We start from the raw sequence: 16333 nt of genomic DNA on the forward strand, positions 1-16333 counted from the left end.
TGTCGATGGTGTTCCGGGAGAGGGTGTCATGGCGACCGTCGAGGTGGCAGAAGCCGGAGCCGCCGGGAGGAGCCGCTGAGCCGGGTCGTGCCGAGGGGGATGTGCGCGGCGCTGGCGGAGGGGTCGCCGAGACCGGTCTACTGAGCCCGCAGCGGGAGCCTTGACCCTCCCTAGCGAGGAGAAGAGAGGACGCGGCCGCCCCTTCGCCCGCGGGAGCCGGCTGCCAGCTGCGGGGGCCGCCGGGCGCGGGGCTGAGCGAGGCCCGGAGCACTCTGAGCGGCGGCGATGGCGTCGTGGTTGGGCGGGCTGGGCTCGGGGCTGGGTCAGTCCCTGGGGCAGGTGGGGGGCAGCCTGTCTTCGCTCACCGGCCAGATCTCCAGCTTCACCAAGGACATCCTGCTGGAGGGCGCGGAGGAAGTGGGCGGTAAGGGGGGCTGAGGCGCCGGGCCGGCCGGGGGGCGGGGGGTGTGTGTCTGCGCTTGCCGGGGCTGTCTCTATCGAGTGCGCCGGTGCTAGGATAGGCCTGGTTTCGTGAGAGAGCTCTTCCTCCTGCCGCCGGTTTCCTCAGGGATCGGCAGCGGCGGGGGCCTGCGCTGGCGGTACCGGCACCTGCACCCGCACCCGGCCGTGAGGGAGCTGAAGGGACCTGCCAAACCGCGGCTGGGTGCCTTTCGGGAGAGCCGCTGGCTTTGCTGGCTTTGTTTTCGTTTTTATTCCGCGCCAGTGACCTCAGGATCTGGAGAATAAACACACGTATTCCCAGGCTGTAATAGCAGAGGTAAACCTGTTCTAGGTTTATTATTCGGATGTTTCCGAATTGCGTGAAGCGTTGTGTTGATCAGTAATGAAAGCACACAAACAACGCTCTTCCTCCATTCTGTTTGCTTATTTTATCTAAAACCCCCTTTGATTAGCTGCTTTTAGAGTGATTTCATAACACTGCAGAGTAGTAGTAGTACTACAGAGGGGTTTTTTTGCTACTGGGGTGATCTAAGTCTGACGTGTCACACAGGCAAAGGTCCAGTGTTTCTGATGTTTTTGTCATATTTCAGTTGGGCCCAGAGAAACCTGTGGAGTTCTACCATTCTCCTACAGCCAAGTAGGAGAACATGGCCCTTGTTTTGTAGGGATTAGAAGCTAGGATGACTTATTTATGAAACAAAATTGAAACAAAAAAGCTGAAATACCAGAGTAAGATATTCAATAAAGTAATATTAAATTTATTCTAGACTATAGTTTTTTGTTTATATTTTTGATGCCTTTTTGTTATGAGTTTTTGAATAAAACTTTTGGGTTTTTTCTAGTAAAGCAATTGTATAACACGGTAATAAATATCAGTAGGTTAATACCACTAGTACTGTTTACCATCCTGAAACTATAACTTCTTGAGAAAAATTAGCATTCTCAAAACAGCGTGAAGAGTAGCAACCACAAAGAACAGCTAAGACTTCTGAATACTCATCTTAAACGTGAAATTAAACACTTCTACTTTGTTTGCAACTTCACAACTATGAAGCATTGTGAAAGTATTGTATAAATCTTGTTGGTAAGCTGATACTACTGGTCTCATATGGATGGGGTTTTTTTGTATACGGGTAGACTGCTTGGAAAAGAGAAATTTATTCTGATAACTGCAAAGTTATCTTTTTTTTTTTGCCTTTCTGAAAGACTTGCTTAGAATTATTTTACATTCCAAAATCCGCATTAGTTTAGTTTGGAAGCTTAATTTACACCTCTGAACTGGGTAGTCATCTAGTGCGTTTGTTTTGCCTTTTTTAAAGATAAATTGAGATTCCGATCCACACATTTGTGTTTAGTTTGTGCCAGAGAGGTGTGCTGATGTTCAGTAGCTATCTCCGGCGTACTTGATTGCTAGATACTGTTGTGAACAACTTACGTTTCCAAAAAATTTCAGAGTAGTATGTTTTTATGGGTTACTTAGCCTTGAGGGTGTAAAAATCTAGTGGCATCTAAGTACTCTTCCTTAAAGACCTTTAAATACTATGTGGCCTAAAGAACACTTTTCAAGCAGTTCCTTGCATCCCCTTTTTTTTTTATCTCCTAATTTTCTTATATTTTGTAATTTTTAATATTATCCCTTACATTCACTGCTTTGACTGTCATCTGAACTGAAGATGGTGTTTGTGGATTATAGACTTTAACATCTTCAGTTTAGCAGTTTTCATGGGTAGATTGTTGCCTCTGCAGCACTTGAGCTGCATCAGTTTTAAACAGCACATAGGAAATGAAGAAGTACAGTATTTACTTGAAAATTATATTTATTTCAAATTTTGAAAAATTGTCAAGGTTGCTTTATAGTCAATTCAGGATGATTTCTCATTAATAAAAGGAAATGCATTACTTCTATCCATTAGAAGTGGGAGAAGTAAACACAGCCTATTTGAGGAAGGTTGATCATTAGAGGAAGAGTATCCAGGGACAGAATTATGTGCTTTTTGTATTAGATAAACTGGTATGGTAGATTGTGTCACCTTCGTAAATGAAAGCATGTTTTATGGGGTTTTATGCCTTTACAGGGGTGGCAGGGTTGGTGTTTTGTTGTATAGATTATTTTGTGGATTTCATTGGGTTCGGGTGCATGTTTCTTCTGAAAATTTAGTCACTGTTGTATGTATGTTAAGGAACTAATTCTTGTTTTGAAACTTCTCATGAGATTACTGAGAAACACACAACTGCCGTGTCAGGTACAAAGTCCTAAATGAAAAAACAGATTCAGTGACATGAAATAGTGACGTAAAAACTTTTCCTTTCCCTAATTTTAAAGCTTAAATCCATACTTTTTCTGTTAGTTTTGTGATCTGACTTAAAGCCTAGGTAAGAGAGAACTCAATTAGGTTCAGAAAGACTCTCTGGTCTGAAAAATAATTCTGACAGTGTTCTGATAAAAGCAGCTTTTGATATTTACCTAGGAATGAACATTGAAGCAGTCTGAAGTAAGATACTTACTGTGGTCTTAACTGATGTCTACTTAACAGATAAAAGTAGTTTAATAAAAATGAAAATTTTCCCTTTCTTTCAGATGCAGCAACAGAACTCCACGTGTCCAATTCTAGACTCAGAGAAGTAGAAAGTATTAATGCAGCACAAAAGTTTGAAGTAAGACATTTGGAACACTAACGTAATTAAAAGCAATAAATAACATTTGTTTCTAGTAAAGGTGAAATGCTGCAGTGAAGTTGCTTGTCCCTGGGTAAATCTAGAAACAAGGGTGACAGTGGCATTAGAATGTTGCGCTTTTTTTTTTTTTTTTTTTTTTTTTTTTTTTTGTGACAAAGCACCATCAGAGTTATGGGGGCACGTCTTTTTATTGGAGTATGCATGTGGTGCAAGTTTCATCTTCTGCTAACTGCTGCATCCTGCAACTGTTCCTACCTATCACGTGGACTTGGACTGCAGCAATAGATTTGGCTCTGAAAAGCTTGCAAATGCAAAAATCTTTTAAGTTTTCATAAATTTTAGCTGGTGAAGAGTTAAAATTGGTTTATAGCATTTTGTATATGACCACAAATAAAAGCAGATCTAGAATGCCCAGTTATGCTGGACAGCATGTCTTTCGCAGCAGGCTTCAAAGTATAGAGTGTACACGTTCCCTGATGCAGCTCTCTGTCTGTGTTGCCCTACTGTATGGTCATTTTGACATAGCTACAGTTGCTCGTGCTCTTCCAAAACTGCTTACAAATCCCATGTGCCCTTGCGGAAAGTGACTTTGTGTAGTTTTACAAAGGACTTGTTGGTCTTGTGACTTAATGGCCATAAATCAACAACTTTCATGTATATCTTCAGCCCTCAAGAGCATTGAGAAGTTACGGTAGTATTTTGGGGAAGTAACTGTTCCTGCTTGTCCTTTTTCTAGACTCTTGCCATCTGCTGTTGGCCAATGTCAGAGAGAGAATAGCGGACTGTATGGATATTAGCTCTGATTTGTGCTTTGTGGCTGTTCCTAAATTCCACCTGTAGATCATGCTAAGATGTAATTCAGCCCTGAATTTTTCTTCTTGGCATTTATCTCTGGTCACCACAAACCTTTTTCTGAAAGTGAGCTAGGGTCCATGGGATACAAAAATGGAAAGCTTGGACGTGAATATGATTTTGGGCCCACACTTGGAAGTTACTATTACTGTGTGTTTTGAGTGAAATAACATGAGAAATCTGTACAATTTAATTGATTTCTTTACTGTTCAGCAGACTTATGCTTTTATAATTCTATAAGAACTGTTCCGAATTTGCCAACATTCTTTTCTCATTTTTGCCAGAATGAGAGACTGAAAAAAGTTTGTAGTGATTTAGAAGAAAAGCATGAAGCAGCAGAGCTTCAAATAAAGCAGTTATCTATAGAGTACCGCAATCAGCTTCAACAGAAAGAGGTAAGATACAGAGTAAAATATTTGAGTAAGTATGTCCAATAAACGTATGTATTATGCAGTGTAATCTCTTTGTTATAGTATCTGTGCTCTTTCAGTGTAAGTATTGGTCACATTATGGTTTCTTGGTTTGTTAATGTAGACACTGAGAGACTGAGACATGTATTTCATTGAATCATGTAATATAAGCAGAGCTGCCAGGAGGTAGTTGAGGCAAGAGAAAACTCTGGGAATGTCAAGCATATATCAGAATCTCTGTTGTTTCTGGAGTAACTGTGAGAAAGGACACTTAAACTGCTATTAAGGAAGACAACAGGAGCAAATTCTCATTTGAAGCAGTTATATTGTCTGTAGATATCATAATTATTTATCTTAACATATACAGTTAGAGGGAACAGAACTAGCTTTCATAATTTGAGAATTGTCCCTTTGTGATGGGAACATCAGCTTTATAGCCTATTGTGTAATGTGAAATTTCATAGCCTTTTAAATGAAGAAAGTTGCCAGTATGCCTTAGAATTACACAATAGGAGTTTTATTTCTGCTTTATTTGTAAATGCATGTAGGAACTAGAGGAAGCAGAATTTTGAGATATATCGAATTCTGCTTATTAAATACAATAATAGAGTTGTTATGAGAAAATTGCATGCAGCTAATTTCAGTTTATTGTAAATAGGCTTAACAACTCAGTGTATTGAAAATTTACTTAAGAGAAATAAAATGTAATATAAATAACTGGGGGAGCATCATATATTGCTTAATTTTCATATCTGAATACCCTCTTTAAATATCTAATTTTTTGTACAACATGTTAGCCTGAATCTTGCTATAGTATTGGGGTACCTTGGCTTCTAAAAAAATCAGCAAAGACTTTTACTGAACTTTTACTTAACTGAAAACTATTAAAACTTTTAATATGTGTTGTTGCATGAGATACTTTGTAAAACATCGGCTAGGACTGCTTTTCTCCATTAGGAGAGTGTTTGGGGTTTTTTTCTTCTTAGTGAAAGTGATCAGTAATTTGTGCTGGAGTGGAGTTGTTTGGTTAGTTCATATTTCATAAGGCCACAAGGGTTAAAACAGAGTGTATCTTGATATTCTTATTGAAACAGTGCATTTTATTCTGTATATTCAGGTGGAAATCAGCCACTTAAAAGCTAGACAGAATGCTCTACAGGAACAACTGCAGAAAGTACAGAAGGCTGCTCAGTCAGCACAGTCAGGAGCTGGTGTTTTGCCACCAGCTGCTAGATCAGCTTCCTATGTTCCAGTGGTCAGACACTCCTCAGGTTTTGAAGGAGATGACATGGATTTTGGAGATATAATCTGGTCACAACAAGAAATAAACAGATTGTCCAATGAAGTTTCTAGGCTTGAATCTGAGGTTGACCACTGGAAGCAGATTGCACTGGTAAGTGGTTCCCCTCTATCTTACCCTCCCCTCTCCCCGCCAAATTAGTGTTTTCATTGCATTTGGGTTTTTTGGAGTGGGTCTTTTCAAAGTTCATGCTGTACAGTTTCTAGAAGTAACATGATTTGATGGAAGAGCTGAAACCTAATAATGTTTCAGTCATTTTCTTGCTGTCACATGACCAGGGACACATTCAGTGACTAAATTCCAAATGCTTTTTTGTGATCCTTTCATACATGATTTGTCATGTTAGGAAAAGGGTTTCATAAACATTTGCCTAGAATACTACTTCAGGGTTTCATTTTTGTGCAGCCTTTCAAAAAATACTTTTCTTCTTCCTGGTTGTGATATTGATTATTTATTGACAGCACAATACTGTTCAAAGTGATAGTTGGATACTTGCATGCTGGTTTTACTTATTCTTCTCTCAGTCCTTAATAAGTCAGTTGTAATTCATGGTCTGCTGAGACAAGAAAGAATATAATCTTTCAAGCTGTTGTTGATGTGAGTCATCATTTTTCAAGCTATAGCCAGATTTCAGAGGTATACTTTTCCCATGTGGAAATATTCAAGTAAAGTTAAGCAACCCTGCTGTCTTATAACAATAAGTTATAAGTGCAATAACACTGCCCACCCCAAACTTTTACAAGTTTGCATGTAACAATTAAAAAAAAAATCCATGGAAAATCAAAATGTTTCCATTAAAATGTCTTTTTTTTTTTTTGATCAAAAGTACCGTAGATTTGAATTTTGCTTCATGTTAGCTTTGTTTTTTTCTGCTTTTGAGTATCAATAGAGGAAGCACAGGAAAACCACATGTATTTATCACAATTTTCACATGGATATGTGATTTTTCTTTTCTCAGTCTTCCAAAGCGCAAGGGACATATGATGCTGAACAAAGTGAAATATGCAAACTGCAAAATATTGTTAAGGTAAGATCACAACTTAGACTGCTGTATTCTTGATGGTTTTGCATATGGTCACATGACTTGTGAATGTAGTTAAAATGTGTACAACACTAGCACTTACATTTTCTCTATTAAAAATGCATGTGGGCATGTAATAGCACAGCAGCATTTCAGTCAGCAGTACAATATTTAAAAACAGTCAGTTACTCTGAGAGAGGGTATTTACGTGATTTGATGAATATAGCATGTAAGCTTAAAAGAATGACATTAGTATTTATGAGGGCAAATCACTTTCAGAAGCTGTTGATGACTTATGAGACTGAATTTTAGATACACAAAGTAATTTCTTCTCCCTTCTCAGAAACATCTTGCCTTTTTTCATTGAAGGTGCAAAATATGGATTTGCATGTCATCCTTGAAAGTTACTAGAAATATGTCCTAGTGTATCCACTTCCTATGATAGAGTTATAATGTCTCTACATTGGTTTAGTATTTGCTATTGTGTAGAGCATACTGTTTGTGTAAACATATTTTTAAAAGGGATGTCTTTTAACATGTTTAAAAAAATCTAAACCAACAAAAGCCAAGAAACTTGAGCTCTCCTATGAGAAATCCTTTAATAAATCTTTAATTTTATTAGGGAAAACTTTTTTCTTTCTTTTGTATTTTTTCTTTCTTCAGCTTCTGTACTGTATTTTACCATTCTGTTTCTCTAATGATATTTGTAGGAGCTCAAACAGAATTTAAGTCAAGAAATAGATGAACATCAACATGAACTTTCAGTATTGCAGGATGCACACAAACAAAAGCTGGTAGAGATAAGTCGTCGACACCGAGAAGAGTTGAGCGAATATGAAGAGCGAATTGAAGAACTTGAGAATCAATTACAGCAAGGTCTTTATTACCACATGCTTTTTTTTTTAATTTAACGTACAGTGAATTTTGGTTAAAGCGTCAAATATGTATGTAACAGTGTAATAGATATCAAATACATGATGTTTAGGAATTCGAATTTCAACTTTAATTCCCCTTCGTGTTTAAGACACATGTGTGTCCTAGTATGTTTTATTCACTGTGGTTGGCTTGGACACTGGAATGATAGTATTTCATCTTCTGACATATATCAATCTAGAGGGTCATTTTCTGTATATATCAAATGTTGTGCTCTAAATTCTACACTTCCTGGGTTTTTTTAAGTTACACTGAATATGGGTGTGGACAAGACATACAAAGTTGAAGGTAAGAAAATCTCAGCACAAAAATCATTTTGGTGAGAAGTTCTATGTGCCAATTGGGTTACTTGACAAAAGCTCAAAGATTGCCATAAGGACCACGCCTTAGGCTGTGGCATGAGTAGGTTGTAGGAGAAGCTCAGTAGTTCTCACCAGGATCTTTTCGTTATCTTGTAGGTATTTCATATTCCATAAAAATAGTCATATCGGGTTTCCTTTAGGGGTTTCTTTGCACAAATATATAAGATTTGCCTGTAAACCTCTGTTATCTGTTAAAACTCTTACTTCGAAAGAGTGTATACTGTCCTTTTGGAAAGAGAGATCCATTTTCTTCGAAAGAAGGGAAATATTTTCACAGCCTTTTAATTTCTAGGGTAGTGCTGATAAGGAATTTATTTCTTAAAATCAGATGCCTGTTAAGATGTAATCTTTTACTGCATGTAGGTATACCAGCAGGACTAATTTAATGAAGTCAAAGACAGAAGTTCCATATCTTTTGCATTACAAATTATCTGTAAAATAAATACTGCTTACAGTTTTTGAAGAATTAGAGTATTTTACATTTTTATTTTGTTGCTTCTGTTTAACAACATAATACAGACTGGGACAAGAGGAAATGTTTGAGCTTACACTAAAATGAATTCACAAGCACTGTGCTTTCATTTAACTTTTTTTTCTGTACATGTTTTGATTATGCCTTTTTATACTCTGTAACTTACCTGGAAATTACATTGTGAGGCTTGTACAGAACTATGAATGTCATGATAGTATGGTGGATCTGTAAAAACATCAGTTCTGCAAAATGAAATCTTTAGGTGAAAAACTCTGCATCGTTTAGCAAGTGATAGTCTCACTTGCAGCAAATTGTTTTCTATAACAACCATTCAGCAAGCCTTTGAAATTAATTACATTATAAACAGGGATTTTGCATCAGGCTGAATTAGATGGGGTTTATAAATTATTTTTAGAAAATCAAAGGATTCCAAATCCTGATAAATTAGATTCTGTCATCTCCCCACCAAGAGAGGTGGGGGTCAAGTATATTTTAAGTAAATTGTGAACGATGTATGTCTTGCAACACTTACCTTTTAAAAGTATTTCGAGCCAGGAATGCTGAAGTATTTGAAAAGCTGCTTATCAAACCAGTAATACGTATAGCACTGCTTCAAATGTTAATTCTATTTAAGTAAGCTTTCTGTTGATGATGATGATGTCTTTGGTTTAGACTGTCTCCCTTTGTCAGGAGAAGGGGTGGAAGAAGAGACTTTAAAGCAAAAGATCTGTAGTGCTGGCTTTGGTTAATATTGCAAACAATCTTTTTTTGCTTTTTAGATGGTGTGAGCGCTGATGCCATGGATGACTCTAAAATTAGTGAACAGAAAAAAAATGCTCAGAGTCTAGAAGGAGGAAAAGTAGAAGAGTTGCAAGTTGTAAAGGACCTAGAGGATGAAATAAGAAAATTAAATCACAAATTGTCTTCTGCCAAAGAAGAAAACAAAATTCTTCTAAAAGAGCAAGAATTGGCAAAAGTAGAAAAAATCCAAATAACACAAGAATATGAAAATCTTAAATCTGACTTTAGTATGCTTCAGAGTTCTCTTGCAGAGCAAGATGCTCTCCTGAAAGAACAGGAGAAGAAGCTCCAGTCAAGGACATCACTACCAGAAGATGTTGCCAGACTACAGCAAGCACTGTTAGGTACAAAGATTTTTTTTTTAATTATTATTATTATTTTTTATTTTTAGTATATATTCACAGGCTTTCACTTTTCATGTTCAGAATTTATTTTAAGAATTTGAAACTGCATATGAGAATATGTCCCTTTTAAAAATTGTTGCTTTAGAAAAGGGTTGCCCATTGGGGTAAGGCTAAGCAGAAAAAGAGACATAATTAGGACTAGTGTGATTATCGTAGGAGTTTCTGATTAGGTAAGTAATCATGTCTGCCAACTGTTTGATAGGTTTTTCTTTCTTTAAAAGTAAGTAAGCCTCAATAAAAGTTGTTGGTTTAAATTCTAAAAGTACGTTTTTTTGTGTGTAAAGGCAGTCCATTGCTAATACCTTCTCCTTAAAGAAACACTGAAACATACCTGTTTAAGAAGTATATCTGTATGTAGAAAATCTTTTAATATTGCATAACTGATACACTGTAGTACCAACATCCTCCTACTGTGGGCTCAGTTGTAAAAGTAATACTCACTTGGTGGGAGTCATTGATGGTACATTTGAATCTTTTACAGCACCGATGCTTATCATCACAAAATACTGTGAAAACTATTCTGAACAGCAGAGTTCTGTTGGGGCAAGGTGGGAGAATGATTTGGTTTTATTGTTTGGAAAGCAGGAAAATGATGTAATTTTCTGTTTTCCTTTATAGAAGCAGAAAATGAAATAGCAAGACTTTCAAGTTTAAATCAGGTAAAGCAATTTCTGAATTAAGCCAACAAAAAAGTTCATAAGAATAGTTACTGATGGAAAATACACATTCTGGCACTATACTTTTTTGGAGCATTCACACTTCTACATAAATAACCTTGTAATTGAGGAAATAATTGTAGATTATGTGCAGTTGATAGAAATAATACATTTTGACTTGTGAAACTCCACAGTGTACTCTCTTAAAGAAAACCAGTGGAGTTCCACCTATCCCATTGCTACTTAGGCTGCTGTAACGTACATTTTAAAAGTATTAATAGCACATTCTGTAAAATTTGTCATTTTTCACCTCTTCTACTTTGGCATGTTTCAGTTTTGACACTGTTATCAGTTGTAAAATATCTCTTTTCTTCCATGTAGTACTCTAATAATACTACATTCTACCTTAGTGATGAAGTTTAGCAGTGGAACAGTTTCTCTGGAACACACCTTTGGTTTTTGGCAAAGTTGACTTAGTCCTTTATAAACTCAGGCTTGAGAGCTTTGGCTTAGTTTACTTTGTATCCACTAGTATTTTTCAGCCCCGCTCTTCTGCGTTTTGCATGCATTCAAGAGTTCCCATGGCATTTTACTAAGGACGTTATTCAGATGTCCTTAATTAAAACTTCCTGTCTCACCATGCAGCATACTACATGTTTAGGGTGTGCCTTGGGAATAAAATAGTTTACCCCAGCTGCGGATCCATACCTCAAAGGTGGATATAACTTTGCTTGTCAGACCATGGCTTTTTGTGCAGAGGTTTGTAAATTGCACTCCTAAACTTAGTGATGAGAAGATAAATGTGTATATATGAATGCTAGAGGGAAATACTTCACAATGAAGAATTTTTAACTGGGATAATATTCATGTAGGCTTAGAGATTCCAACATAAAAATGCATGCTTTTCTTTTAATTGTTGAGGGGAAAAAAACCATTTCAAATCTAAAGTTTATAAATTTCAGCAAGGTAAGGTCTAATATTTAGAATTATTTTTTTAACTTAAGGGGAGACTTGAGAAGGAACTGGCAAGTGCACAACGTAAAAATGAGAATATTCTTTCTGCGTATACTGAGGATCAGAATTCAGAATTAAGTCAATTAAGACAAGACTTGGAGAGGAAACAACATGAATTAAATGAAAGTATTGCTGAAAGAGAAACATTAGTAGCAGAGTTGGAAGAACTAGACAAGCAGAATCAAGAAGCTACTCAGGTAATAAATACTGCAGCTAATTATTGAACTGCTAAAATAAATGTTTAGATTTGTGTGTGTGTGTTTATGTTTTCAATTGATCTTTGAACGTAGATAGCAGGGAAATACAAGTTATCCTCTGATGCTTAAAAAGAATATTGGGACCAGTGTTTCCTGGGACCAGTGTTTCTCCATATCTGCCATCTCAATGCGAAATTCTGAAGTGCAAGAAACGCACCTGTCATGGACAAAGAAATAATATGGCATGTCAGCTATCGATAAGGGATGTTACTTTCCGAAATGCAGTTAAATACTACTTGATTTTTCCTTGCAAGACTTTTGATGGTTTTTATCCTGCTGGTATTGTGACCTCTGTCTTATGACAGTACACATAACATAAATGATTTTTTAAACTTTTTTTCTTTTCCTTTCACTATTTTTAATTATGTTGAATAATTAAGTTACTTTATTAGAGGTTCTTCATAATAAAAGCATTTGTGGAGTAAAAAAAGGTCACCAATTATATGTAAGCAAAATGGAATGGTACCTTTTTGTCACTGTTCTGATGTGTTTGACCTGTAAACATATAGTTGCAAGCCATGTGTTTTCAATATTGGTTTACTTTACGGAATTGAACACTTGAAGTGTTTTCCTAGGAGATGAATCCTAGCAAGGGTGTTTTAAAAATAAGGTCAAACAAGAAATTGAAAATAGAGATATGCATTCGCTTCTGTAATTTGTTGTTTAAAATTTATTGCCTCCCTGTTTTTAAGTAGTGGGTGTTTGCTGCATACTCATTCCAACTGCCCTGACAAATTCTGACAGTCCTTTTTCATAAGTAGTTCTTTTTGTTCCTTGATTTAGGTAGCTAGCATTCTTTTGGGGGAGATGGTGTTCTTGTTTTTAGTGAAATGTAATCTATCCCTATTTGATATTTGGTTTTAATTAATTAAGCATTGACTAGTTGATACTACTTGCCAACTTATATTGACAACTATGAAACATTTTTGTTTCCTCTCAATTTTTTTTTATATTGTTCAGAGGATAAAAATTAATGAAATGTATAGTTTGGCTGGTTCTCCTCTCCTAATGAATTCTTGTTTGTGTTCATTTCAGCATATGATTACACTGAAAGAGCAGCTGTCAAAACAACATACAGAAACTGATAGTATCATCAAACAGCTGAAATTTGACATAGATTTTGAAAGAAAGAAAGTATCAGAATTAGAAATTGAGAAGATGGAAACTATTAAGGAGTTAGATAGTCAGAAAGAAAAACTAAACCATTGTTCATATGCACTTAATGATTTGCATATAAGTAAGCAGCAGCTTCAAGATAATATTAAAGATCTTCAGGAACAATTAAGGGATGCCCAGGACTGTAATTTGCATAATAAAAAAGAAATTGGAGAATTGCAGCAGAGACTAAAAGAAAGAGAGCAGGAACTTTCTGTATCCTTGAGAAAGTTAACAGAAAAAAGTAATCAGGAATCTAACTACACTTGTCAAGATCTGATTCTGAAAGAAAGAGAAGTAGAAATTGTGAGACTACAGAATGACATTTCAGAAAATAAACAACTAAATGAAGACTTAGAGAAATCTCTGTCTGATCTTAGAATAGAAAATGGAAAGCTGATAGCAGCCACTGAAGAACTAAAACAGGAGTTAAGTGATGCCATTTCTGAGAAAAATAAAGTTTACTTGGAAAAAGACACTGTTGTGGAGGCTTTGAAAATGGAAAAAAGACAGTTAGAGAGCGAATTAAACCAGATGGAAAAGAGGCTTTTGGAACAGGCACATAAGTATAAGCAAACTATTGAGGAATTATCAAATGCACGTAGTATGGATACCACTGCATTGCAGCTTGAACATGAGCGCCTAGTTAAACTCAATCAAGAGAAAGACTTTGAGATTGCTGAACTTAAAAGGAGCATTGAGCAGATGGAAATTGACCATCAAGAAACAAAAGAGATGTTGACTACTAGCTTAGGAGGACAAAAGCAGTTGACAGAACTCATAAAAGAAAAAGAGGTATTTATTGAAAAATTTAAAAATGAAGCATTTCAGGTGAAGCGGGAACTTGAAGAATATATGAAAGTTTCAAAAAAGCAGGATGTCTTAAAACAGAACTTGGAGGAAAAAGACAGAAGTCTTGCAGTCATGAAGGAAGAAAATAATCATTTGAAAGAAGAAATTGAACGCCTTAAGGATCAGCAGACTAGATCTACACCTGTGGTTGAGCCTAAAACTCTAGATATTATTATTGAACTTGAAAGTGAGGTAACGCAGTTAAAGGTGATAAAGAATAATCTTGAAGAAGAAATAGAAGTTCACAAAAAAACAATAGAAGATCAGAATCAAATAACAGTGCAACTTCAGCAGTCTTTGCAGGAGCAAAGAAAGGAAATAGATGAGTCTAAATTTCAATGTGAGCAAATGAATGTCACTCATGAAAGACTTTCTTTGGAAAAAGATGAGGAAATTAAAAATTTACAGAAAACAATTGAACAAATTAAAACTCAATTGCACAAAGAGAGACAGATTATTCAGACTGATTCCTCTGATCTTTTTCAGGAAACCAAAGTTCAGACTCTTAATGGAGAAAATGGAAATGAAAAACATGACTTATCTAAAGCTGAAATTGAAAGACTGGTAGAAGGTATCAAAGAAAGGGAGATGGAGATCAAGCTTCTAAATGAAAAGAATGTTTCTCTAAGTCAGCAAATTGATCAGTTGTCTAAGGATGAAGTTGGCAAACTTACTCGGATCATTCAAGAGAAGGATTTAGAAATACAAGCTCTCAATGCTAGAGTCTCCTCAGCTTCCTATAGGCAGGATGTTCTTTGTCTTCAGCAGCAGCTTCAAGCTTATGTTATGGAAAGAGAACAAGTATTAGCAGTTCTAAGTGAAAAGACAAGAGAAAACAGTCAGTTAAAAACAGAGTATCGTAATATCATGGATATGGTTGCTGCTAAAGAAGCAGCTTTGGTAAGGTTGCAAGAGGAAAATCAGAAGTTATGTAATAGATCTGAAAACAGCAGTCAAGATATGTCTAGAGAAACTATTCAGAATTTATCCCGTATCATTCGAGAAAAAGATATTGAAATAGATGCTCTAAGTCAAAAATGTCAAACCTTATTGACTGTCTTGCAGACATCCAGTACAGGTACTGATAATGGGTCAGGAGGTGTTAACAGTAACCAGTTTGAGGAACTTCTACAAGAACGTGATAAACTGAAACAGCAAGTAAAGAAGATGGATGAGTGGAAGCAACAAGTAATAACCACAGTTCAGAACATGCAGCATGAGTCAGCTCACCTCCAAGAAGAGTTACACAGGCTTCAAGCACAAATTTCAGTTGAAAGCGATAGTAATTCAAAGTTGCAGGTAGATTATAATGGCTTGATTCAGAGTTATGAACAGAATGAGAAAAAGCTGAAAAGTTTTAGTCAGGAATTAGCACAAGTTCAACACAGCATAGGACAGCTTCATAACACCAAGGATCTTCTCCTGAGTAAACTTGATTTGGTAACACCATCTGTGGCAATGGCTTCCACTGTTTCACAGCTTTCAGGCATTCAGTACAGTGCTCCTGATGTACTCAGCGATGAGTCTAAACTCCTTCAAAAGGAGTTGGAACAACTGAAAAAAAAGTTGCAAGAAAAAGATTCAACTATTAAGACTCTTCAGGAAAACAATCAACGATTATCTGATTCTGTGGCTACAGCATCAGAGATTGAAAGAAAGAGTCAAGAAGGGACTGAGTCAGAGATGAGGCAAATCAGAGAAAAACATGATGTCTTACAGAAATCACTTAGGGAAAAAGACATATTAATTAAATCTAAAAGTGATCAGTTACTTTCTGTGAGTGAAAATCTTAGTAACAAAGAAAATGAAAATGAGCTTTTGAAGCAAGCTGTGACTAATCTTAAAGAAAGAAACTTAATTTTAGAAATGGATATTCGAAAACTGAAAGAAGAAAATGAAAAAATAGTTGCAAGGTGTAGGGAAAAAGAAACTGAATTCCGAGCACTTCAGGAGACTAATATGCAATTTTCAATGATGCTGAAAGAGAAGGAGTTTGAGTCGCACTCAATGACGGAAAAAGCTCTTGCTTTTGAGAAGCTCTTGAAAGAAAAAGAACAGGTATGTGCATTCATATTTATGAATATCTTTTAAAATTAGTCACGTGGTAATGCATTTTTGTATATATGTAGCCATGAAGTGTTTGCCTGAAATCCATTTGACTCCTTACTGCTTTACACTACAACAAAAATCCTCCCCCTGCAAAGTTAAGAAATTGAAAGTCAGCAGGTGAGTGGTTTACAAGATTATCTGTTAATTGTGCAGCCATAAACTACATTTTTCATTTATTTGGAAATTGCTCATCTACTGAGCAGCTGCTTAATATTTTGCTTTGGCCCTGTTGTTCATTAAATGCCCTATTTTATTTTTCCTGTATTGTGCTCAGACTTCTGCAGAGTTGGCTGGCAGGACTAATTTTTCAATGTGCTTTCCTCTAGTGTTTGTCATTCCAATGTGATTGCTTCACAATGTCCCTGTGAGATGAATGGGTTTATGTATCTTGCTTTTATGGCTGGAGAAACTCCACTGGAGAAGGAGAAAAAAAAAAAGATTGGACAAGCTAAATTAATGGTTTATTCTCTAGAATTTGACATATGGAAAAAATTTATACTTCTTTGAAAGCATATGTTCAGAGAAAAGTTGCAGCCGCTTATTAATTATCACTTATGTAATTTGAGGAAGAATCTTTTTTTTTAGAAGACCAACGAA

At 36.3% G+C, this 16333-nt stretch overlaps 1 protein-coding gene across 2 annotated transcripts in view; it reads left to right on the forward strand.

The window, feature by feature from the left end:
- The first annotated feature begins 16 nt into the window (after positions 1–16).
- TRIP11 (thyroid hormone receptor interactor 11) overlaps positions 17–16333 on the forward strand; it is a 35161-nt gene continuing 18844 nt past the window's right edge. Inside the window, exons 1-10 of one of the 2 annotated variants that reach the window (XM_069783599.1) lie at positions 17–424; positions 3041–3117; positions 4275–4385; positions 5518–5793; positions 6659–6727; positions 7432–7597; positions 9268–9633; positions 10312–10352; positions 11354–11560; positions 12656–15685. In XM_069783599.1, coding sequence (XP_069639700.1) covers positions 286–424; positions 3041–3117; positions 4275–4385; positions 5518–5793; positions 6659–6727; positions 7432–7597; positions 9268–9633; positions 10312–10352; positions 11354–11560; positions 12656–15685 — 4482 coding nt within the window. In that variant the 5' untranslated portion in view covers positions 17–285. Of the gene's footprint in view, positions 425–3040; positions 3118–4274; positions 4386–5517; positions 5794–6658; positions 6728–7431; positions 7598–7706; positions 7943–9267; positions 9634–10311; positions 10353–11353; positions 11561–12655; positions 15686–16333 lie in introns of those variants that run through there. The other variant, XM_069783600.1, reaches the window with a different exon arrangement.

This window comes from Haliaeetus albicilla, chromosome 5 (assembly GCF_947461875.1).
Source record: "Haliaeetus albicilla chromosome 5, bHalAlb1.1, whole genome shotgun sequence".
Classification (NCBI taxonomy): Eukaryota; Metazoa; Chordata; class Aves; order Accipitriformes; family Accipitridae; genus Haliaeetus; species Haliaeetus albicilla.